Source organism: Tinamus guttatus, unplaced genomic scaffold (genome assembly GCF_059628265.1).
Source record: "Tinamus guttatus ecotype Peru unplaced genomic scaffold, ASM5962826v1 Tinamus_guttatus_pri_ptg000260l, whole genome shotgun sequence".
Lineage (NCBI taxonomy): Eukaryota > Metazoa > Chordata > Aves > Tinamiformes > Tinamidae > Tinamus > Tinamus guttatus.
Window position 1 is genome coordinate 1936757 of NW_028288794.1, and position 23769 is coordinate 1960525.

The 23769-nt window shown below is 38.0% G+C and overlaps 1 protein-coding gene across 1 annotated transcript; it reads right to left on the reverse strand.

Moving 5' to 3' along the window:
* Nucleotides 1–8013: 8013 nt before the first annotated feature.
* Nucleotides 8014–17001, reverse strand: ZC3H15 (zinc finger CCCH-type containing 15). The gene is made up of 10 exons (XM_088526987.1): nucleotides 16851–17001; nucleotides 15361–15462; nucleotides 13368–13479; nucleotides 12854–13006; nucleotides 11639–11730; nucleotides 10902–11084; nucleotides 10052–10198; nucleotides 9783–9887; nucleotides 9530–9656; nucleotides 8014–8766 (listed from the first exon to the last, which is right to left on the reverse strand). Exons 1-10 carry the CDS (start codon nucleotides 16926–16928, stop codon nucleotides 8573–8575), a joined length of 1293 nt encoding a protein of 430 aa, XP_088383113.1. The 5' UTR covers nucleotides 16929–17001; the 3' UTR covers nucleotides 8014–8572.
* Nucleotides 17002–23769: the final 6768 nt, after the last annotated feature.

Here is a 23769-nt window from a genome sequence, read left to right on the forward strand (position 1 = left end):
TAAAACACAGCAAAAAAGGGCAATGCTTAGAGGATGCACAGGGGAAGAACTGAACATGACTATTGGGCGATTGTTTTAATTTCTCACTAAATTAATAAAGTTTCCTTAAATTAAAAACTTCAATCACAGTTGGATTTTGTAGTAATTTGAAAGCTCAATTAAATAAACTTGAAGCCAACAGAAAATGAGACTAAAGGTGGCTGAGTAAAGACAACTTGTACGTGTTTTCAGAGGGGATGTAAAACTTGTAAGAATTCTTGCCACATAAAATAGCAATATTGCACACCATGGATTCTAGGCAAGTCTACTGCTTACCAAGGTTTAAAATTACAAAACAGAAAAAAAAAAGTTTGGAAAAATTATCAGTATGAAGGGGAGGGGAACAGACACAGAAGGCGAGAGAGGATTTCAAAACACCTTGTTTTCTTATAAAATGGGTTAAGTTTTTTTTTTTTTTTATGTAGCATTTAAATATAATTTAAAATAATTTAAAACTGCTTTGGCTGGACCATTTCCTCCCAACTAGACAACACACGTGTAGGTTTGGTAAGCCACACTGAAGTGCTCACTCGCTTGCGTAACCCTGCTGTACTATCACTCTGCTGTAAAGCACACATCCCTTTCCAATCAAACTGCACTTTTGTCAATAAGCTTTTCCTCAATATCACATCCTACGAGAAGAAAAAAATCCATTTATCTCCTTCTGCACAGCTTAATGCCACAGCTTGAAGAGCAGCAGTCCCACCCCATAAGGAAGCCAAATCAAAAATGTCTTATTCTGTTAAAGTCAGGAGGGTTCCTATAACCGCCTTGAAATTTGTTGCCGTTTTCCTGCCTTTTATATTGCGACATCCCATTTAAAGATCATAAAGATTAAATTTTATTGTTATTTACTGACTACTGCTGTTCCCTCAGCTGTTGTATTACTTCATCTGACTTGATTAAAGCAAAACTTGAGGTGGATTAATAAGTTCCCAAGCACTAGCAAAGGCACACGGCACTAAGCTGAGAAAGGAGCATGTCTGCTTGATGTGTACTTTAGTCAGGAGGCAGTAGCTGAGGAAAAAGGATAATTTTCTTTACTTGATCATATCACTTTACTGCACTATATGTAAAGTGAAAGGATAAATATGCTTAAGATATTAGAGCTATTTTAGCAAATTATAAACTTGAGAAATGATTGGCAGCACAGTACTACTTATCAATGAGTTGAATGATTAGAAGAAAGGTAAAAATTCAGATGTTAGGCAGAAGTGGGAGCTATCACCCCTAGCGATAACGTGTCATCTTAAAACTGCTTCCTGTCTTTAAGGGGATGAGTTATTTTTCGAAAGCTCTTTCATGCTTATCTCGTTTCTGCTTCCTTTGGAGCTGAGCAGGGTGGCAAAGCCTGCGAGGCTCCTGACTCAGCACGGAGCGCCCCGGCTCCCGCCGCGTTTAGTCACCGCTGCGGGCGGAAGCCGCGGAGCCGCTGCCGTCTGGGAGCGCTCGCAGCACCCTCGGGTCCTCCGTCTAGACAGCGCGGCCGCATCGCCCGACACGGGGCTGCTGCCCCCGGCCGCAGCGCAGGACAGGCCCACGCGGCTGCCTCACGCTCCCTGTCAACACACGTCTTGCTAGAAATTAAGGGAATCGTGCTCTGTACAAAGCCTTTCCTGCCTGCGCTGCCTTGCCGTGCTCAATGCAACTAAGAAGACACTCAGAACTACAGAACCAACTACGACACTCAGAACAGTTTAAGGCAAGAAATACCCTATCTGCATACATGCGTTTTTTTCTTGGCTAGTTTGATTCTCAGCATGACTAACACCATTAAAAAAAAAAAAAAATACTAGGACCTAATTACAGACTCTGAGCAAACAAAGTCTGTGCTTCCCTATTTACTCTGCTGCTCGGTCCACTGTTAGATTTATAGCTACTGCCTAAGGTGAAAATAAAACAACCAATCAGTGGGCAGAAGAACTGGGATTTGTTTTTAAACACGGTAACTGCTTTAATTTGTATTTACAACTAAATAAAGTGATTTTGGAATCCCTTGGGCTCCTAAGATAAAACAGATGTCAACAGAGAAAACTCATTTTCTATTAGATGTTGCTAGTCTTGTCCATTTTTACCCATCCAAGTAGCTATTAACATAGGTGAATAAAACTTTGCAAGATGCAAAACATGAGCTGCATTTTGGGGTGAAGCGTATTTTATTTTCTTTTGCTATTTCTGAGTCTGCAGCCTGCAACGTGGATAGGATTTTAGAATATTTCTGCTTTGCGACTGTTGCCCTCCTACTTACATTACCCTTGGCAAGGAACGCACAGTCCTAAAATGAGGTAAAGGCTACGGGTATGTAAGACACCATGGTCCTCCTTACAGGCTCTGCAAGGAAACATGGAGAACCCACTGTCATTATGTCCTAGGTTCAAGTACCAGATAAATTCATTAGATCAGCAAAATTTCTTTTAACTATTGTGCAAAAGTTGTCCTCAGCAAAAGGCTGTAAGGCAATGTTTTTCTTTAGGATAACAAGGATATAACTACACTTTCAGATGTAGAGTTTGAAAATTTCCACTTCAAAAGGAAATGAGTCACGCCAAGATTTTATTCCAGTTTGATCTGTTCAGTACTGATAGCTTGATTACTTCAATATTAGTCAACCTCTTTCCTCCATCCACACAAGCCTCGCTTTCCTTTAGGATTTCACACCATTCCATTCAGACACAGTACTGCTTACTTTACCAAAGGATTTGTATTTCTTCAATCTGGCAAAATCAGTCATTATAAGTCACTTCTCTCTCTTGGTATTTGCTCTGAGGAGACCTTCTGCAGACAAACTAATTTAACTTAGTTGTTGCTCATCAAGGCTCCCAAAGATTTAAATGTTTTTAAAAGATACTTTTAGAAAACACTTTCTCTACAGAAAAGTGCTAAGGGGAAATAAGGTAATGATGTAGAACGCAACTGGGGAAAAAAGCCACATTAAAATTCCATATACAAGCCAAGTCTTTTTTTTTTTTTTTTAAATCATACCCATGCATGTATGAGATGCAGTACAGAAGCAGAGAGTTCAACGGTACCCTACTCCAGTATGGGACATGGTTCAAGACAAACTGCTCGGGGGTTTGAAAGATCACAGCAGAGATGTCCAGAAAGGAGGGGAACAACATCCTCAGAGCTGGCTCAGCTGCCTCCCTCTCACTCTCTCTGCTTCTGGAGAAGGGGAAAAAAAGAAAAAAAAAGAAAAAAAAAAGAAAAAAAAAAAAAGGAAATACTGAAGTCACAGGCTTTCTTTGCTCTTTCATCTGACGTGCAGAAAGCATTTCTATATGCTGCTTCTCCCACCAAACATAACTGAAGTTACCCAAGTATCTTAAGGATGACTATGAGCCATATGGATGCGATGAGCTCTGTTAGCGTTGCCCACTCTATGAGAAGTTTTTAGCCCTCTGCACTAGCTCTTTCTTCAGTGACAACTCCTTATAAGCCAATTCCTCCATCAGCTTAGAAATGAATTTCTTCCTAATCCACCCTTCTGTTTTTATCCTTCAGAGCTGGTAAAAATTATTATACATGTATAAGTTATCACCCCTATCATCTATGACTCCGCCACCCTCCCAGCCCTCCCTGCCACCCTTCCCTGTTTCCAGGGAAGGAAAATTACTCACTATATCCCATCAATTCCTTTTTTTTTTTTTTTTTTTTTTTTTTACTCCCCCTGTATTCACTAAAGATCTGTTAAAACATATTTAATTATTATGTAGTTCTCCAAGAGTCAAGAAGAAATCATGATTTGTCTTCTTATTCTTAGTTGTATCTAATTCTCTCCTAATAACCTCTTTCATCTGCAACTTTTCATAAAAATCAAGTACTGCCCTTTCTGATGAGACTATTAACCACAGCAAAAGCATCCCGAACATACACTTGGATTTTATTTAGAAAGGGGCAGTGCCTTTATCTGGCAGAAATACTTTTGGAATTGTGTCAGCTGGAAATTCTGGAAATAGCATTCTGCTAAGAGCAAAGAGAAACAATACTTCCATGCAACGCTGATGTATATGCACACAAAACAGGGGTCACATTCCAGTATGTTTCCATTTATGGAGAATTTCCAGAAGACTGGAGGCATTTTCTAGGTTTCCTATGCTCTTGCCTGCTTCTGCTTATACAGAGACATCCAGAGATTACTCTTTTCTATTATAGAGATTTTGCCAGAGATTTTCACTGATTTCAATCTATGATTTTTTTTTTTTTTGGTCATGCATTTTTAAAGTAACATAATAAAGCTCTGTCTCAAAAGAGAAGTTGGTTTTGTTTTTATGCCAACTACTCCAGAAGCATAATGCCACTGCTTGCCTGGAATTAGGTCGCGTTCCCCCCCACAACATATAAAAATGTGTCGTTTATGTATAGTCAACACCTAGTAGAACTGTAACTTTATATCGCTGTGGAAGAAGCATAAATTCCAAATTCACTATTTATAGCAAATTTAAGTTTAGAAGTAACACCCAGACTTCCTGTGTTTGTTGGCAAGAAGATGACTGAAGAGAGAGGGCAGAGTTTACTAACACAAAATGTATTTCCAGCAACCGGTGAAAGGGCAAGGTTTATAAAGGTGAGGTGACAGCAGTTAAACTCCTTCTGGTGCCTCAGCTTATCCTGTTAGCATTGGTTCTAATCCCTTAAACAACAGGCCTTTTTTTTTTTTTAAAGAAAAAAAAAGGTACCATTTTTGGGAGTGCTCTTTCTGATACATGTTCCTAATCCCTCTCAGTTTCATAGGCAAAACCAGGTCTGTCCAGAGCCACTTTCCCTACTGGGTGGTACTGAACTCTGGTCCCTGTTTGCAGAGGTCTCCCAAGGGGACGATGCAGCCTGCTGGTTTATTCAAGGGTTCCCAACCTAGTTGACGGAGACTAGAAAGATCACTCAGAAAAAAGCCTACATCATGCAATGTTTAATACTTCAAAGAGAGAAAAGACAACAAAAGAGAAAAATGAAAGATTCAAAGCTTCTAGACTGGAAACCTGACATGGGTGTGACAACCCATGTCTGGGTCTCCCCAACCACTTGCTGTACAAGAAATGTTATGTTCCCCTACAAAACTCCTTCAGTAATTTGCTCATCTCTTCCAGGAATATTTCTGTTTCTTTCCATATATTTCATAGGGCAATGAAGTCAGATACTTTCTTTTGCCCTGTATCCTGCTTTAATTTAGCAGCCTATCTCATTATTCTTAAGGTCTGATCATGTATACATTGGAAACCTCTCCTGAGTTTTAAGCAAGCCTTCATTAAACTTGTGTCCAACTGTGCCACAATGTAAGAATTTTTAGCCATAAAATACTGAAAGATTACCTCTGAGGTCTTTGACTAAACACAGGTGAGCTGATTTACAATCCAAAGACCTGATTTTTTTGCCATTCACTTCACTAATGTGCTATGAAGGACCCTACTGTGTTCACATATTAAGGCACAAACATCATAAATGAGTGAAACATCTTGGTCTTATTGCTAACTCCAGCAAAAACCACCCTCTGTAAAAAGAGAGAACATCTATTAAGTAAAAAGCTCAAAATGACAAAACTAAGTCAAGGTCACTTCTAATTCTCTAATACCACTGTGAAGGGAAATGGGGAAAAAGTAAAATGCACATATCACTGTAAAAACAAATAAACATAAAATACATCCTGTACATAACCAGGCATAAACGCATTTGCTTCATTAAACATTTTGCCGATTAAGGTCCATTTGTAAGATTCAAGCATTGTGAAAAAGATGGAGTTTCTAATTTTGTAAGAAATTTATACTCGCAACGTGAAACACATTAAGAGATCAATGCATTCCTCAAGACCAAGGTACACTTAATATCCACTTTCTCTAGTTGGCATCAAATCAAAACTGAGGAAGTTATAGGACACTGCTTCCCCTAAGTTTTTTCTCCCCTAGAGATCTATTAACACAAGCTAGTAGGAGTCAGGTTCAAAAGGAAATTTAGCGGAACCCTGGAACTATTCCTAAAAGATACCCAGAAAGAAGCGAACAAAAAGGTATTAAAGGCTTAAAAATAAGTTTTTTGGCAGCGGGTTTTCTTTTCTCTCTTTTTTTTTTTTTTTAAATTCTTGTCAGCCAGTTAGGGATCTAGTGGACTGCATTTACATACTGTGAAGGCAAAGAGCTAGAGGGACATACTTTCACACACAAACATACACCAAAGAACAGAAAGTTATACTTTTTCTATACTATTCATTTTCAAATTAGAAGAAAAATAAGACAATGTAAAAAGTGGTGAAAGCTGCAGGCCCTTGCAGGGAGCAAGGGTAAATTTTATCTCAGAGCAGTTTCCTCCCCTGCCTTTGACGCTTTCTGGTCTGACTTCTGCTCTCAAACTGTTCCTGTTCCTAGAGGCCTTGGATGGTTTAACAGTCAAGTATTGTATTTTACTGACCCCCCACAAACTGGACAATCACTAAACAAACTCTACTAAAACTAAAAAGATTGTTATTTTAGGATTCTAATTATTGTATACCTCATCATACTACGGGTGATTCTGTAGCACAAGATTTACCTCAGATTAATTACAGGAAGGTTTGCATCAGTAGGATTAACTCTGCAGGATTAAACTAAATAATTTTGGTAGACAGTTTTATCACAATGTTCACCTCCAAAATAAGAACTTAAGTAATTTGTCTGCCCTGAGTACAGTCTCTGCATTTTTTTATTGGAAATTTAGACAAACCAAACAAGACGTCAGAAGACCTCCAAGAACAAATACAATCATAAATGCAGAATGAGCTGACAGGATAGATAGTAGAAAGTAGAAAACTTTCTCCTAACCATAGATATCATTATATCAATATTTATTGCTTTTGTAAATAAAACATTTCAAAAAATGATGTATCATACTTTCAAATAGGAATGCATTCTCAATGGTCAGTATCAATGCAATACTGTCAGCATGTTTATTTACCACCATAGTAGGAAATTCTTCAGAAATAAACATTTATTACCTGATTGATATGGCAAGTTTTTGTTTTAAACACTTACATTTAGAAGTCAATTTCAGTAGGCCTCTCTCTCAAATGTTTCTTGTTCTGTTTCACATTCCTATAGAGGAGGGAAAGAACAAAACAATAGTATTCCACCAGAAAGATCTCCGAAAGAGCAAAAAACGTCTGTCAGTTATTTTAGAAATAGCATTCAAGATGCAAAATCAATTTAGCAAAGTCAGAAATAACCCATTAAAGCTAACCTTACTGCTCAAAAGCTGTCAAATTGATCTTACCAACAATGCCATGAGTCTTGATGGTTTTTTAGTAGTAATTCGAAAAAAAAAAAAAAGAAATTATTGACACAAGTTGTAAATAGTACAAAAACACTTCTGCAACCAGTATTAGAGCTATGACTAGGAAGCATTGATGAATAAGATTCTAACTTACAGATTTCTAGATAAACCACCACTTTAAAGAAAAATCTTTATAGCAGGTGTTTGTTTTTAAAAAAGCATTTTAGAAATTTAGACCTGGGATTATTTCCCCCTGCAGGTCACAAAATAAAATCCATTGCTTTCCTTTCAGAGCCAAGCGTTACTACTGCACGATCTTGTGCTATTTATAGAATACCAAAGATATGGTAGGCATTTAGACCATGAGAATAACATCCCTGCTCTGCAGAGCTTGCAGTCTTAGCTAATACACAAGCACAGTGGGAAAAGAATCAGACAAACATCAATGAGAAATGCATAACACATTTTAAGTGTTGGGCAGGATGTAAGAATAGCAGGAGCCAGGGGCAGCAGCTGAATCTCATTCTCCACACAAACTGTAGAAAAAGACTTCAAATTAAAGTGAGCCCTAGTTTAGCAGAAGCGAGCATTTTCACTATTGCAGCAGGACAGGCTGGAGAGGAAATGCTTATTGATATGCATTATAGCAGTTTGTTATCGTATCTTAAGAGAGAAAAAGTCAACACAAGTATTTTAAAGTTGATAATTTTTTATTTACAGCTTTGTTGGCAAAAGGTCATGGGAAAGTTTAAAACATTTTAAACAGAGGGCACCATATTGTACTGTAAGATGTATCGGTTCACAATATGTATCTTCAGTATCCAGCTGATCGAATAAAGCTAATCAACACTTAAAGAAGCATCATCTGCATCAGCTCCATTAGAGTATACTGCCTAAATCCACTTTAGACAGTTTCTAAATCAACACAATCACTATTAATATGCAGTTCTGGTGAAGAACATTCACTTTCATTTTATACTGTACCTGGTATCAACTTGCCCACTTACTTGCATACTGGCAAAGCAGTTACACTTCCTACTTTTAGTGGAAAGTTATAATCTCTTTTTCTGCAAAGTCAGCTGTCAGATTATTATGAACTACTCTGTATATTTTGCTGTGAGCATAGTCAAGGTTGGTGTAGTTGGAGATTGAAGGAAAGTATTCCTGGTATATGATGCGCCCTTCAGAATCAGCTGGAAAACCATAAACATCCTGTTTAAGAATTCTAATCAAAAGGGAAAAAACGTAGTCAGTTTTCACTTTGTCACATAGATTTCAATCCCCATTTGAGCTTCTGCATTCATTCTTCTAAATCAAGAGTGTTTAGTTCTTCTTCTAGTTCATCCAAGTCCTCGCCAGTAAAGAGATTTTCATCAACTGGAACTGCATCAATCACTCCGTTTTCCAGTTCCCCATCTCCATCATTATCTTCGTCTAAATCATTTTGCTCACTGTTGTTTATCTCACCACCAGAAGCTTCACTTAATTTATTATCTGAAAATAAAAATAATTACAAGTCTCCATGTAAGTAATTATTATGTCATCCATTTAGTTTCTTGGTCAATCACCATACCACTCCTACTAATGAAGTTCTAAAGTTCTGAAACTACATAAAGTGACTTCATTTAAAATTTATATGTGGACTTTATAATGCTAGGTTGTATACATCTGATTACAATGCAGGTTTGGATCAGCAATTACTAAAACAGATAGAAAAATAACTTAGGCCTAACTCCTCAAACTATTTTCACAACCAGTCAAATCGTTTACAATTTTAAGCATCTGCACTTAAAAGCCTCAGAGTAAGATCAGGGTACATATACCAGAAGTACAGTGAAAACAAGCTTTTGCTATAAGAAATTACAAACTAGTTTAAGTTAGCTAGAACATATGAAGATTTTTTTTTTTTTTTTGGTATTTATTCATTCGGCTGTTTACTAAATATGAAGAGAGAAAGAAAGAAAAAAATAGAATAATCCCAGATATCTCAGGAATTTATATAAAGTGGATATATAGATTGCCTTTTATTCAAATTTGAAGCATGTAGCACTTAATATATTGACACCTGGCCTAAAAAGACTGCTTGGAGACTAAAAGCATCCTGATTTTGCAGAATAAAGAAATAACTAGATACCACGACGGCTCTGTTTTAAAATAAATGCTACCTTTCGGCAACTCAAGTACCTATTTTATCTGTCTTCTGAGAAGTCCTTATCAACTCAGTCTCCTATTACATATTCCTAAATAATGAACTCACCATCTTTGTCTGTTGAAGTGTATGTGCTGAATCGCTCTGGACTAGCCACAGTAATACCAGTCTCATCCACAGCTTTTGGGACATATAGGCTCAAATCCACATCATTGATGCACACTGGGTCTTCCACCTGAAAACAGGTATAGTTTTGACAAAATATACTCGTCAATAATGGTAAATTTTAAAACCAAGCATATTAATTGGAATATAAAAGCTCTCTTTTTTTTGCAAACCTAGTAAGTAACAGAAAACTCACATCATCATCCTCTCCTGTTCCTTGAGTATAACGGGTGTCATCTGCTTCTTCATCATCTGCATCAACCAGCTCAGGTCGGAACTCAAATACTTCACGTCCACTGATCTATTCAAAGACAGAGGAATAAAGTTATCACTTCACAAAATTTATACTGCTATTAAATAAATAAATAAAACACAAAACGCCACACACAACTCCAGGCCAGCTAACTTATTGCTTAACTTACGCACTCTTTCTTTTTACATTAAGAATTGGAGTGTAAAACATACCACCAGTGCTTTGCCAGCTTTAAAATCTGCTTTCCTTCTTTCCATATCTTGCTCAGCCTTATCAATTTTTTCTTGTCTTTTTCTTCTCTTCCATGCAATAAAACACTCTAGAGTGATTTTGGTAACATTTGGTCCTAAAGCAGCACGCTGTCAAATAAAAAGACTGATTAAGGCTAGAAATCGTTCCCAAAGGCTACAGTAAGTACTAAATTTAATTATCTTTGTCAAAGACTAATTGAAAACATTTCTCCCTCATTTCCTCTGCACTTCTACCACTGTTAAGCATGTACCACCAAATAAAAGTTTTACTCAGCACATATCTTCCCAGTTAGTGAGACTCGTCAACGTAAAAGTTAACATGAAACACGAAGAGGGAAAGATATCAACAGCCTGCAGGAGATGTGTTAGCTTAAGTTCTGCTCAGATTGAGACTGCCAGGCAAGGCTGTCGAATGTAAGGAGAGAAGTTGTGTCTTCATGACATCCCCTTCTCTGGCTGTTGCTTCCTCGTAAGAGATGCGGTGAAAGAATTAGGTAGGCAGCAAACTGGAAATCAGGAAGGCCCATAAAAGCAATGGTAACAGTTAACTGAACTGAAGTTTAACCAGTTAAACTGAAATAAGAAATAAAAGGCCCCGAAAGAAAAAGAAATAGCAATACCTTCGCTAAGACTGAATATATTTTTTTCAAGTTTTTTTTTTTGTTTAGAACCTTAAAATGATGCAAATACAAACTTCACCCTAGTGCACAGACCTATATAAATAATATTTTAAACTTTTTAATTATTCACTAGGGATTTGCTCTCCAGAATACTAAAGCAGATATCACCACCAACCAGCTGAGAACTTTACCTCTTTTTCTATTAGATCTTCTAAAGAAATTTCATCTTGCTTTTCCTCCTTCTTTTTGTCTTTTTTTAATACAAAACCCGGAGGAAGAGCATGGCGATACATGCAGTTGTCTCCTCCTCCTGGACAGACCCAAAACCATCCGTATTTGTTGTTTTCAATAGCATCAAGAAAATACTTGCAGACCTGTATAACACAGTAGTTGTTAGCAATGCATTCTTTAGTGATTTTTTTTTTTTTTTTTAATCTCCAAGGTGAAATAGTTCTGAAGAAAAAACTAAAATACTCTGGTAGGTAGATCCCAGGGGCTACAAATGACCCCAATCAGAATACAAGAACGGACTGAAATTTACGTACTTATGTGTCACTCAGTACTTAAATGCTTTGTGGTAGTATAAGCCATTGCAACACAGTCACTGAAATAAGATGACTAGCGTAGATGATCAAAATATTTGAATTTTCTAGCATTATTAATTTCTTTAGCATTTTTATTGTAGTGGCATATCATTTAATATTCATGTGTATTTTACACAAAAAAATATATTATGAACATTCAACCTTGTTCTTTGAGATACATTAATAGAAATATTCTCAAACTAATTTTATACTCAAGTTATCTTTACAGTTTTCCATCCACAAACTCCAGATATTAATAACCCTACCTAATACCAGTTTGCACTTAATTCTCTCTATTTCTAATAAACATTTATTATAGCTAATGAAAAAAAAAAAAGACATACTATTTGAGTTTTGGGTTTTTTCTTTTCCGCCTCACCATGCTTCTTGTTCACCACTTCTTCCAGCTTCTTCTCATCCCAGTTATCCATCGTATCTAGAAGATAACAAATGGTTTCACAAACATTTAAGATAAACATTAGAACTTTTACTACAGAGAAAAGAAACACTTTTTTTTTTTCTTTTTATAAATTCTTACATTTTTGATGACCTATGGAATGGAAACTAAATTAGGCTTTTGTATAATTTTCACTCTCCTAGCTGCTTAAGAGAAGTTTTTCTGCAAGACTGAGTATTTTTATATATTGAGGTCCACAACGTCTATCTCTGTAAAAGACTAAGAAGTTTAACAACCCATCCATATGTTACCTGGAGTGCAGAAGGGCAAAGAAGAAAAGAAAAAAGAGAGATGGCTGAATAAAAGAAAGTCGGAGACGGATGGCCACAAATACAATAACCTGAGGAGCAAGGGAGATCATTAAAGTTTTCTGTGTTAAGTTGGAAGAATATGCCATTAGAAGAAGCCTGATTACCAGGCGTCATAGCAGAGATTAAACTATGGGATACTTCTGTATTCATTCAGGATGCCAGAAGCTAAACATTCAAATCAAGACAGGAACATGACGTATTGTGAAAACAGAAAATAAATTTTAATACAAGTTTCCAGTCTCTACTGAGTGAAAGTAGACAAGTGTATTTCAGCAACATACCAAGTGGGGGAAAGAGATAAAGCCATAGACAAAAGAAAATTATAAGTAACCTGAATTCTAAGACTCTGCACATTTGGGTATAAATGCTAGTACTCAAAGTTAAATATGAGTAATGAGTATGGCTGCTCATTACACTTACTGCTTATGCACTTCTATTTTATAGAACCGAGAAGAAACTGGAAGCTACACAGGAGAGCATACACTAAACACCTTGCTACCACTATGATGCACGTTTTACACAGCAGAATTTAAAAGCCATTCTCCAATAGCATATGAGAATATTTATTTTTAAAACAAGGTCTAAAGAATACTTGTGAACGGACTTTTTAAAGTAAGTTTCGCTATTACTGACAATTTTGAACATTGTGGTAGAAGTAGCCTTGGTCATGAAACAAGCTTTCCAAGATCATACAACCACAATATAAGACAACTCTCCCATCCTAAAAAAACCCATAGTTCCAGAATCAGATTAAAAAAAAAAAAAAAAAAAAAAAAAAAAAAGTATCATGCCTTTTTCTAGGTCTTCATCTCTTGCATCAATGTAGACACTTCGTTTTTCACACTTCCTTTCCAAGGACAAATCATGAGAAAACTTGCATTTGTCTCCTTTAGTGCACTGCCCTTGCTTGAAGAATGCACAAACCACAGATTTGGGGTCAGCACCTTGATGAAGAAAATTGAGATGTTAGTACTATTTCAAAGCAGAACACCAAAGCTGTATACTAAAAAGTTAACATATAAGCCTTAAAGTCTGCTAAGAATGGAAAAAACTTTCCTGGGAATGGAAATTACTTAACACGAAGTACCACCTTCTTCCTTCAGGTAAATCCTTCTGTCCTGAAAGTGTCATATTTACTTGGTATATGATGGAATTTGCATACTATCAAAATTGGCATTATTTTATAATGATTATTATCTAGCCAGCATTGTAGCACAAATAGCTCACTAGAACACAGTGCTACCCGGATTTCCTTAATTACTACATTAATAAAAGACATAACTTAGGAGATTCACTTTTTCATACCTTTGCTAATCTTCTGTGCAGCAACCACAGGCTTGAAGAGTTCATTTAATTCTTGTAATTCTTTTTTCTTGTCTTCCTTTTTTAATTTCTTTTCACTTTCTGTCTGAGCAGCCTATAATGACCCCAAATTTGAAATTATTAATAGAAAAATCAGAATGACATTATTAACCTCATGTGAGCTATATATTAAAATAAAGACTGGTTTATATAGGGGGAAAGTAATGCCTTCAATTTCTAAATGTGCCAGAATTCTTGCCCTCGTATAGATGGCAAGTGCCATCTAGTAGAATCAATATTTCAAACAGGATAGACATACTTCAGATAATATTAACTGTCAGAGAAGTGAAATGCTAGTATCACGAGAGGACAGACTGTTACTTTTAATCCTTCCTTATGGGGTAGCAAATCAAGTGAGATTTGAGAATAATGCAAAACCAGACAGCATTTAAAAGGAATTCAGCAGAGAAACACCTTGCTGCTCTTCTATGATGCACAGAAGCAATCAAACTGCTTGATCCAGTTATATCAAGACCTGTGCAAGCACCTTCTCTGATTCTCCTCTTCAGTAGGCTGTTTTGTTTGTTGTTGCCACCTATATAAGCAGCAGCTCCCGCTAATCAGTTTGTGGCAGCTGAGAATTGCTTTTGGCACACTATTTATCAGAACTGATAAGCCTGTAGCTCTCAGTTCAGTACCAGTTCAGCTATCAGCATCAGACTGGTAGTGAGGGATGAAGGCAGATGAGAAGGGACACAGGAAATATACAGGATTCTATGATTTAATTCTTCTCCTAAAAAAAAAAAAAAAAAAAAAAAAAAAACCACACACCCACTACAGGGACTCCAATACCAGTGTATAAACATTTGCGACACATTATGGTAAAATATAGCGCAATAATAAACAGCAACTTTGTTCTTATGAATTTGGCAAGAGAATGACAAACAGTTTTAAAAGGGAATTGATCCATTTTGTCCACATACAGAATACTATGTTTTTTACACTTAAAGAAACCAAATCCTATCAAAAATGTGCAGATCATGTTTATCAACTAAAAGAAAAAGCAAACAGAAAAAAATCTAAATAGTGGATGCAGTTTTTTTTGTTACAACTTGGGTTTCTAAAAGCACTGTTTCTAAACATCTAGGACCTTAGGGTTCTAAAATCTCTTTTTCTTTTTTCTCTCTTTACCCTTGACAGCATTTCCATTTGTACCTCAGGATACAACACTGCCTTAATGTGTTCTTTCTTCTCAGGGACAAGTCTGACTGAAAAATATGACACCCGGTAAGAAAGGTATAATCAGTTCTAAAATTAGCTTCTGATATCCACCAGTCAAGAGCTAAGCACATTTGAGAAACAAGTGATTTTAGCTCGACTAATTTAAACAACTCCAAAAGCTACAGATTCACAGGCCTTGCATGGGAATTTTGGATTTTAAGATTTCCTCTTTTAAGATTAATAACATTTGTGCTTACTTTTAATGGTTGCTTTTTTAGATTAGATGAGAAATAATACTAGTTAAAAGTATACAACTGCACTTTCACTTGTAGACAGTTTGCTACAACCTGGCTGTAGCAGGTTCTCATGAAATGGTTTATGCTAGCTTCAGGTTCTCATGAAATGGTTTATACTAGTAAATATTCCCTATATTCACCAAGTACAGTAAAGTACATTAGGTTCAACTATGCTACTACTAGAACACAATGTAAATAAAGAAAAATACTCCCATTATTTGAAATCTTTTTCTTTTGAAAACAAACAAATGCACACAAAAGCCCAGCACTGAATATATCCTTACACAGGTAGCAAACCCAAAGCCAAAGAAGTTTTGCAAGAACAACAAAGAGCTGGTATTTTAAATATAACTACTTAAATCTATATCAGTCAAAATAAAAGGGGAATAACATTTCCATTTTTCTCTATTTCATTATATGACAGTCTGCAGCACAATGAAAAAAAGAAGAAAAAAAGACGACACATATCAAGGGCTTACCTGACGTGGATTTTGCTGACCGAATTTAACCTGGTGAGTCACAGCCTTGATAAATTTTTGTTGTTTTGCACCTTTTTTATTCTTTAGGCCAAATGTTTTGTCCTAAATCAAGAGATAACGTGATCCCATTAATTATGAAACTATTAAACAGCTGAACAAGTTTAAGTAGTTATCACAAAAGGCTTATCATTCCACTCAAGTTTTCAGCTAAACACAAATTATATCCTCTAGTAAAATAAGTGATGCAAAAAACAGGTTGGACAAAATTCAGACAAGCTAGAAGGCGGCATAAAACACACTGTCGCATCACCTCCAAAGTTTGCTTTTCAGGAGAGCTGAGTGAACGCTGCTTTTGTGCAAGATACTACTCTACCCCTCATGTTTGACTAGTTTTACCAAATGCCCTCGCATGTGCTACTACTGACCAGACGGACAGCAATTTTGCACAGAAGTCAACTCAATATTGGAATGTATACATATCACAGATGTGTATACACACACACAATATTTTCAGGACCCTCAAGAAGAAAGGACACAATAGTTTCGTCACTACCCACCTAATTAAATTATTGTATCTGAAGAAACATCTGAAGAGTAACAGGAAGATAGAGTAACCATTAATTTGCTCCTTCTCCTATTTACTTGAAATCACTTACTACTTTTATTTTCAAATACTCATATATAAACGTTGTACAGATTAATATTGCCACATACAAAGCATTACTTTTTATTTTCAAGTATTTCAAGTACTTCCCTATGTTGCTGGGTTCAGAAACATCACAAAAACTGAAGCCAAGAGCAAAATAAAGAGAGAAAAGACAACAAGGCCAACCTAAAGTTTCCAAGGGAAGGAGCACAGAAACACTATCCCTTGGTGCTAGGTCTAAAGGAACACCTGCGTTATAGGCATCTATCCTCTGACTCAGTGACAACTATCTTCCTTGGCAAGATATGTAGGCAAACATTAATTTTCTAGAACTGCTCTTCCCTGACAGTCTCCATGTAGCTTTCCTGTTTACTGGAAGACTTACACTACTAGGATATCCTAGTAAGATACCTACAACCCAAAATAAATAAGGGGACTTTGGGACCAGATGATTAAAGGGAACGCAAAACATTGTAATGTAATAACATTATAATAACACACGATAGCGTTTAACCTTCAAGCTGTCTGTATTCAACTTTCACAAAACCCTCACCCGGCCGCGCAGAGCAAGCTGTACCCCAAAACACAACACAGACACGTTTCGAACCGAGAAGGAAGCCAAAGCGCGGGGCTCCCGCCGGGAGCGGCACCCGCAGCCGCCCGGCGGAGAGGCCCAGACCCGAGAGCCGCAGCGGGCGCCGGGAAGGGTCGCAGGCAGCGGCCTGGCAGCCGGCGCCAGCGCGGGGAGGCCACGCCACAACGGGAAGGCGCTGGGGCCCGCCATGGCGGCGGCGGGCAGGCCGCGGCGGGGCGGCCCGGGCGCTGCGCGCGCGGCGCGGCTCACCTCGATGATCTTCTCCTTCTTCTTCTGGTCCGCCTTCTTGCTGCCCCCCGCCGGCTGCTGCTGCTTCTTGGGGGGCATCTCGAGGGCGCGGCGGAGCGGGGCGGCCTCGCCTCCCGCTCGGGCTCTCCTGCGGCGGGGGGGGGGGGATGACGGGGGGAGCGGCTGGGGGGGCCGCGCCGCCGCCGCGGGGGGAGGAGCAACGGAAACCGCTCGCGACGCCGCCGGCCGCGGGGCACGCCGGGAAGGTCGTACGGGGCGCTGCGCATGCGCGGGGCAGCCGGAGCGCCTGGGCCGCCGCGGAGGAGGCGGAGAAGGGGCGGGGCGAGCGTCCTGACGTCACAGGCCCCGCCCCGGCCATGGCGGGCGCGGGGCGGAGAGCGCGGGGGCCGCAGGGTTCCCGCTTCCCGGCGGCGAAACCGGCATGTGGTTTATTGGGGAGAAATAAAAATCCCCTCTGCAAGAGTCGGGTAAATTGCCTGGTGCGGATTGCAGGGAGGGTGCGGAGCTCTGAGCAGCGGGTTTCTCAAGTCCTGCTCTTGTGTGTGTTTCCTTTGCACCTGCCAAATCATCCCTCTGCCCCGTCAGGGCACTGATTTATTGCTCTTCGTGTCCCGAGCTACCTACTTCCACAACATTTGTGATAAAATGACATTTTAAAGCCTCTGTGCTGCTGTCAATTTTTGGTTTTGAAAAGGAGTGTTGAAATTTCTGTGTGCTGGCGGAGAGGTTTGGAAAGGAGTAGTGTTGGATTAGTACAGGTCTGGGATGAGCTTCTTGCTCACCTGGGTCCGTGGAGTGCCTCATGCTGGGGAGCAAAAACTAACTAAAATGGGGTATGCAGGTGCTATTTAAATGGGTCCATTTAGCTGTGTTCGTATAATGGCAACACATCCAGCCTGGCAATGACAGCAGTGGGGAGACAGCTGTCCTAGACGCTGCGGAGAACGGCAGTGGGTTATTACATTCTTGTGCTGGGAATTTACTGTAATAGCAGTCTCTAATGAACGTGACTAATGCGAGCGGCCTCCAGGATGCACGAAATGCTGTTGGGAAGACTATGTCTTGCTCCAGAAGTGCCTACAAACAGTCATTTCACAACCATGAAACTCCTGGGCTGAATTCAGCAGAGTCCCGTGAGAGCAATACTCTCGTGGCATAGCCCACAGTTAGGCCAGTGTATGCTGATCATGAACTCACAGCTGTATTTCTCTCTCAGGTCCTAGATTAAACTACTGCATCTGCAGGAGTTTGTAAACAGTGATTTGTCTGTCTTGGGGTTTACTCTGTACTGCCTATTTCTCCATATAGACTTATGGGTTCTTAGATACCAAAACACTTGCTTAAAGTAGTTGTGGCTTGTGGCATTAAAAAAGGATGCAAAGAGCAGGCTGTTGCCTTACATCCAATCCATCTTTAACCCTTTGTCCCCACGAAAGGGGACAAATGAGTATGATGCAGCATGCTTTGCTCATTGCTTTCTCTCCACCCAGGTAATTGTACATATAATTTAAAAAAAAAAGGCTCATAAAAGTTTCTGAAGGACTTCTGGCAGTTTTGATCAAGAGCATAGTCCTGTGCAAAAGGAGCACCAGGAGATCAGGACAAAGCTGATGTGGAACAGGGGCAAGATAAAGCTGAGAGCATAGGCTGAAGCTCTGTTTTTGTTCTTTGGTGGAAAACTGGTAAGTTTAGCCATCCTTTTGGTCATGGGCTAGCAACTGGCTTTAAAACAGGCTGCCCAGAGGTATAAACAGCATAAATACTTGCCCTGTGTGCTGTCTCATTGAGCTGGAATGATAGGACTGATGTTAGTAGAAGGCACCATTTCTCATTACTGCCATTTGCTTTGGTCTGCTAGGAATAGTGCGTAAAGACAGTTACAGGTGAACCCAGGAGGGGAACAAGAGAATATCCTAAGACTCCAGTCTTCATCAGAAGGACACTAAAATATTTTGTTTGAGTAGCAGTGACATCTGTGAGAGAGTGTAAGTTATTTTATAGGAATCTGTAATGAGCTTTTAAGCTGCTCATTTTGCTTCTGCTACTGTTGGGACCATGCTTATTCAATAAGTCATTTACAAGAATAGCCATAAGGTGTCAGAATTTCCCCATGTTTGAAGAAAATTGCCCAGAAAAAATTGTGTACAGTTTGTACAGTCAAATTGTACTGCCATTTACAGAATAATTGCAAGTGTTCACAAACTGCATGTCAGGTTCCTGGAAAATCATGAGGTTTCCTTATGGTTAATGAATTCTTTAAGTAAATTTTAGCTTTAAAAGCGGGTCATTTGATGACTTTTCACACCTAGCATGATGGGCAGAAGTAAAGCAAAGGATGGTTTCATTAGATAATACAGGAAGTGAGAATTTAACAAAGTAATTTGTCATCAATGCTGATATGATTTAAAGTTTGAAAAAAAGGTTTCATTAACTTGTAAGGTCTAAGTACCATACAATTTCCTACTTTACAAACATGAAATTACTCTTGTCAATTTCTGCCGTATTAAGTAGGTTAAGAATCGACTAATAAGAAATTGCAAAGGTAGATGTCAGTGGGGAATCATCATCATCATCTGCCAAGACCAGCAAAGGACCTCTCTGCTGAATGTTCTTGTTGTTCTGGAATTAATTATAACATGGATGACACAAAAATAAATGGCTTGGCCATTTATTTTATAATAAATAAATAAATAAATAAAGATATTTTGGACTATTTTTGGGACTGTGCTAATGCAAACTGTGTTCTTAAACTGATGTAAAGTCTTATTACTTAAAACAAGAGATGTGGTTATGGAAAAAGGATTACTTTGTTTGTAGGCTACTTTCCGGAAAATGTGTAACAATTCAACATGAACATCTGATGTGGCACTTTGGCAAAGAGAACCAGTTAATGAAATGAGCTGATCTGCTGGGAATATTTATTTGCGGCACGGAGGAAGTTTGACATCTGCATGTCAGACATCCATGTCATCATGTGATCTCCTTGTTAGATACCTAACTTGCTGTAGAAGGATTTTGAAAAAAAAAAAAAGGGAAGAGTACCGAGTCAGGAAATGGCAAAAAGTCACACTTATTCAAGAAATGGAGGAAAAATCCCTCTTGGAGAAAATCTCCAGTAATGACAAAGTTGCATATTATTTTGTTTTAGCTTATCAATATAAAGGGAATTGATTGCATTATATACTTATTTTTACATCCTATGTATTAATATGGGATGGCAATCCTGAGTAAAAATGGGACTCTACTTTGCAAAGAATGGAAATTGGAGCTAAATTAGAGTCTGGATTTGTAACAGACTAATTTGCAGATGTGAGCAAGCACAACAGCAATAGCAGAGACAAGGTAATTTTTCTGCCTTTGTTTTCCAGTTAAGTGAGGATATCATTCGGTAAATTATACATTGGCTGCATGCAAGTTATTTGGATTCAAGGTAGGAATAAACTAAATAGCCTGTATTGAGAGATTGCCAAGCTAATTGATTTTCCTTCCAAAAACTCAGGAAATCTCTTGTGAGTTTGGGAGCCAGACTGTAATTTTTGGGCTCCTGAAATGAGCTCCTATTCAAGCAGTGCAGACAGTAGTTCTGATCCATAAACGATATATTTATTCAGTTTCTTTATTACAAGGATCTGCATTACTGGTCTTCCTTCTGAAATAGTTCTTGTCACAAGTTGTTCAGAATTTAATGAAGAGTGGTGCCTGTTTTAGCTTTACCTGATAGAAGTGAGTTGTCATTAAGTGAGAGCATCCACATAGAATTGCTTGGGCAATTGGCTGGAATTGCTATTGTTCAACTAAAAGTTCACTTGCTTTTCTGTATGCAGCAGCAACTCCCACTACGGACATCTGTATTGATGACATCAATATTAGGCACCCAATTCCTCATAAAAGGATTTTGAAAAATTAGAAGAATTTTAGAAGTGTTTCAAAACGCAGGAGACTAATTTGTTAATTTGCATGCATATATCGTATATACCCACTTAGCTGCCAGTAGAAATTATTAATTGCACACAGCAATTAGAATTCTGTTTTCACATTGAAGCCTGGGGGAGCTCCTCTGTTTGAGCTTATTAGCAGGGATTAAAAATATGATAGGACATCCCTCATCTACCTTGATTTACTTTCTTAGTCACTTGCAGGTCTGTCTGCTTATAAAAGGATGCAATAAACGAAATATTAGAACATTGTTGATTTGTTTGCAAGATACATTCCTTTTTCTATGTCTTGCACACTTCATAATTCTTGTGTGGTATAAGTGCTAAATGTGGTGCAATCTTTGTAAGGCATAAGTGGTTACCCAAAGCAGAAAGCAGTGGGTAGTCAAGAACCACTTTTTCCTTTTTATGTCTGGTTCTTTAATGATTTTTTCTTTTTGTTAAATGCAGCAGTAGTATTTCCAGTTGCTTATGTAAAATAGGAGTATTAGAACTTCTTTTTTTTTTTTTTTTTTTTTTGCAAGTTTGTGAGCTAAAGATCCGTACTGGTATTCTGCAGAATAGGGTGCTATTGTATAGAAGTTCAGAGTTTCTGACACTTCTGTGTTTTGACTCTATTGGAAATAATACTGCCTATGTAACTGGCTTTAAAATGTAGAATCAAACAAGTGTTCTGACTTATTCAAATCAATGCAATTGCATAAAGTTTCATTTTTTTTTAAATCAGAATTGCTTCACTCAGTTCTAACTATCAGGGAGAAGGGAGCAGAGTTAGCTTTGTTTTATTACACCTTAAATGGAGCACATGGGATTCTTGCCATCTTCAGCGACTCCAGTGATCTCTATCCGTACGGAGAAGAGCAGTGTGTTGTAGGATAAGGCAGACGCTCCTGAAGATGGCAGTAAGTGTCTTCTTAAGTGGCATAAAAGTTAGCTCTGGTGCAAAACACTACTGTATTTGCCACATAGCTCATTCCATCAGTGTAAGGATTCCTAATTGCTAAAAGAATGAAAAGTGAGTTTGAAGATGCAAATTTTAAATATTCCTTAAAGCACTCTGTTGAATCGTTCTCTATCATTATATACAAACTACATGTCCTAATATATTTTACGTGTAAATTTATTAAATTCTAATTGAGCAGCTACAGAGTAGGAAAGCTAAGGAATAATAATAGTAACAGAGGTCTACATCTGAGAGAATCTTAGCATGGAAACACTGTATATTTCTTACCTGACAAACATTTTTCATTGATCATTTATCAGTTGATCTCTCAAAGCTTACCAATAGCAGCACGATTAGCTCCATTCTGCAATAGCTATGTAGGGTACCAAAGCATGAATAGCTCCTCCATTGCATTTTACTTTGAGACACTTTCACACCATCTTATCAAGTATTACTGTCAACATATTTAGGGATAAGACGTGAGTATGCAGGGTATTACTCATTTTGCTCTATACACTCTACAAGCTGATACAGTCAACAACATTTTGCGTGTGTTGTATGTATATACATATATGTTATTTTATATTTACACGTAACCTGAGCTGTATTGGAAAATAAAGAGGAATTCATGCACTTTTCTCTCTGCATTTATATATATGTTTTTATTGATGCTACTCAATGTTATGCGTGTGCATTTAAACAGTGGAAAAAGTAGCCAGAATGTAACTTAAAATGCGTGTTTTATTTTGAAGCATTTGTGATGACCAGCGTGTTTGAAAGTGTAAATCAGAGCAGTCAGTTACCCGGTAACCAGTTTCCTAAGTGAGTTGCATTCTGTCTCTGAAATTCACTTAGCATCATGAAAACATTAATTCAAATAGTAAGCTTTTTAACTGACTCTTCTGTTATCTCAATATAAAAAGAACAGAATAATTCAATACATCAAAAACTGTTCCTGTTCAAGCCGTCAAAAAGAGCAGTTCACTGGCTGACAGAAAATTATCATTTCAACGGAGAGGCCATTTTACATAGTACTACATAAAATAAGATTGAAGGTGTAGCTGTATTTCACTCCTTTCTCAGGTTGTATGAAATTAAATAAAGCAGTAACAATAGGGCATGAGCTGTTATATGCTGAAAATTAGCCCTGAGGACCTCATCTCCAAATGAATGAGGATCTGACTTTTTTTCTAATGAAAAGCTTGCTAGCAAAAAATGCCTGCTCCAAATAGTCTTTGTGTTGACTGACATTTATTACAGAGCAAAAGAAAATAGCCGAGTTGCCTTCTGCAATAAAAAAATGGCATCATTAAATTAATGATCAAAGATTCATGGGCTCTAATTGTCAGCTTATCCTCCTCTTTGGGAAGGAAAAAAGAAGGAAATTTCTGAAACACAACCCCAAAGCCTACTTTGCTCTGCTACTGGGCAAGTCTAGTTTGCCTGGATCATCCGAATTTCTCTTCCTTTCACTTTCCTTGGGAAAACCACCACCTCTCCTAGATTGGCAGGCTTGCCCCTGCCGCAGAATCATCTGAGCTTTGCGTTAGGGGCCTTTGCCCTCTTCCTTCCCCCACAAATCCTTGGCATTATTGGTGGTGCAATAACAGTGCAGACAGGCACAGACATTCCTGTCCATACCCAGAAGTTTGTCATCTACAGAAGTATATTGTTGATAAATTAGATCCAGGCAATTTTTGTACCTACGTACCTGTGAAAAGCATCTGCTGATACATCACTTAAACATGAATTGAGACTATGTGCAGTTCTCACCTTTTCCTTTGCTGACATTAAAGTAATATTTAATATTCATTTAGGCAGCTTGCTTTTTTTTCTGAGTTTCATTTCATTACTGATATCAGAGTGATAAGAATCTGTCAGTTAAAAGCACTTTAAAGGAAAATTACGTTGTTTATATTGTGCTGCAGAGCTAAGCAGGTATATAATGAGAGATTGCTCTACCAAAGTGCTTATTTTTTTTAACCAGTGAAGCAGAAACATATTTGTAGGGTGATACTGGCCTATTAGGAAAATATTTGCA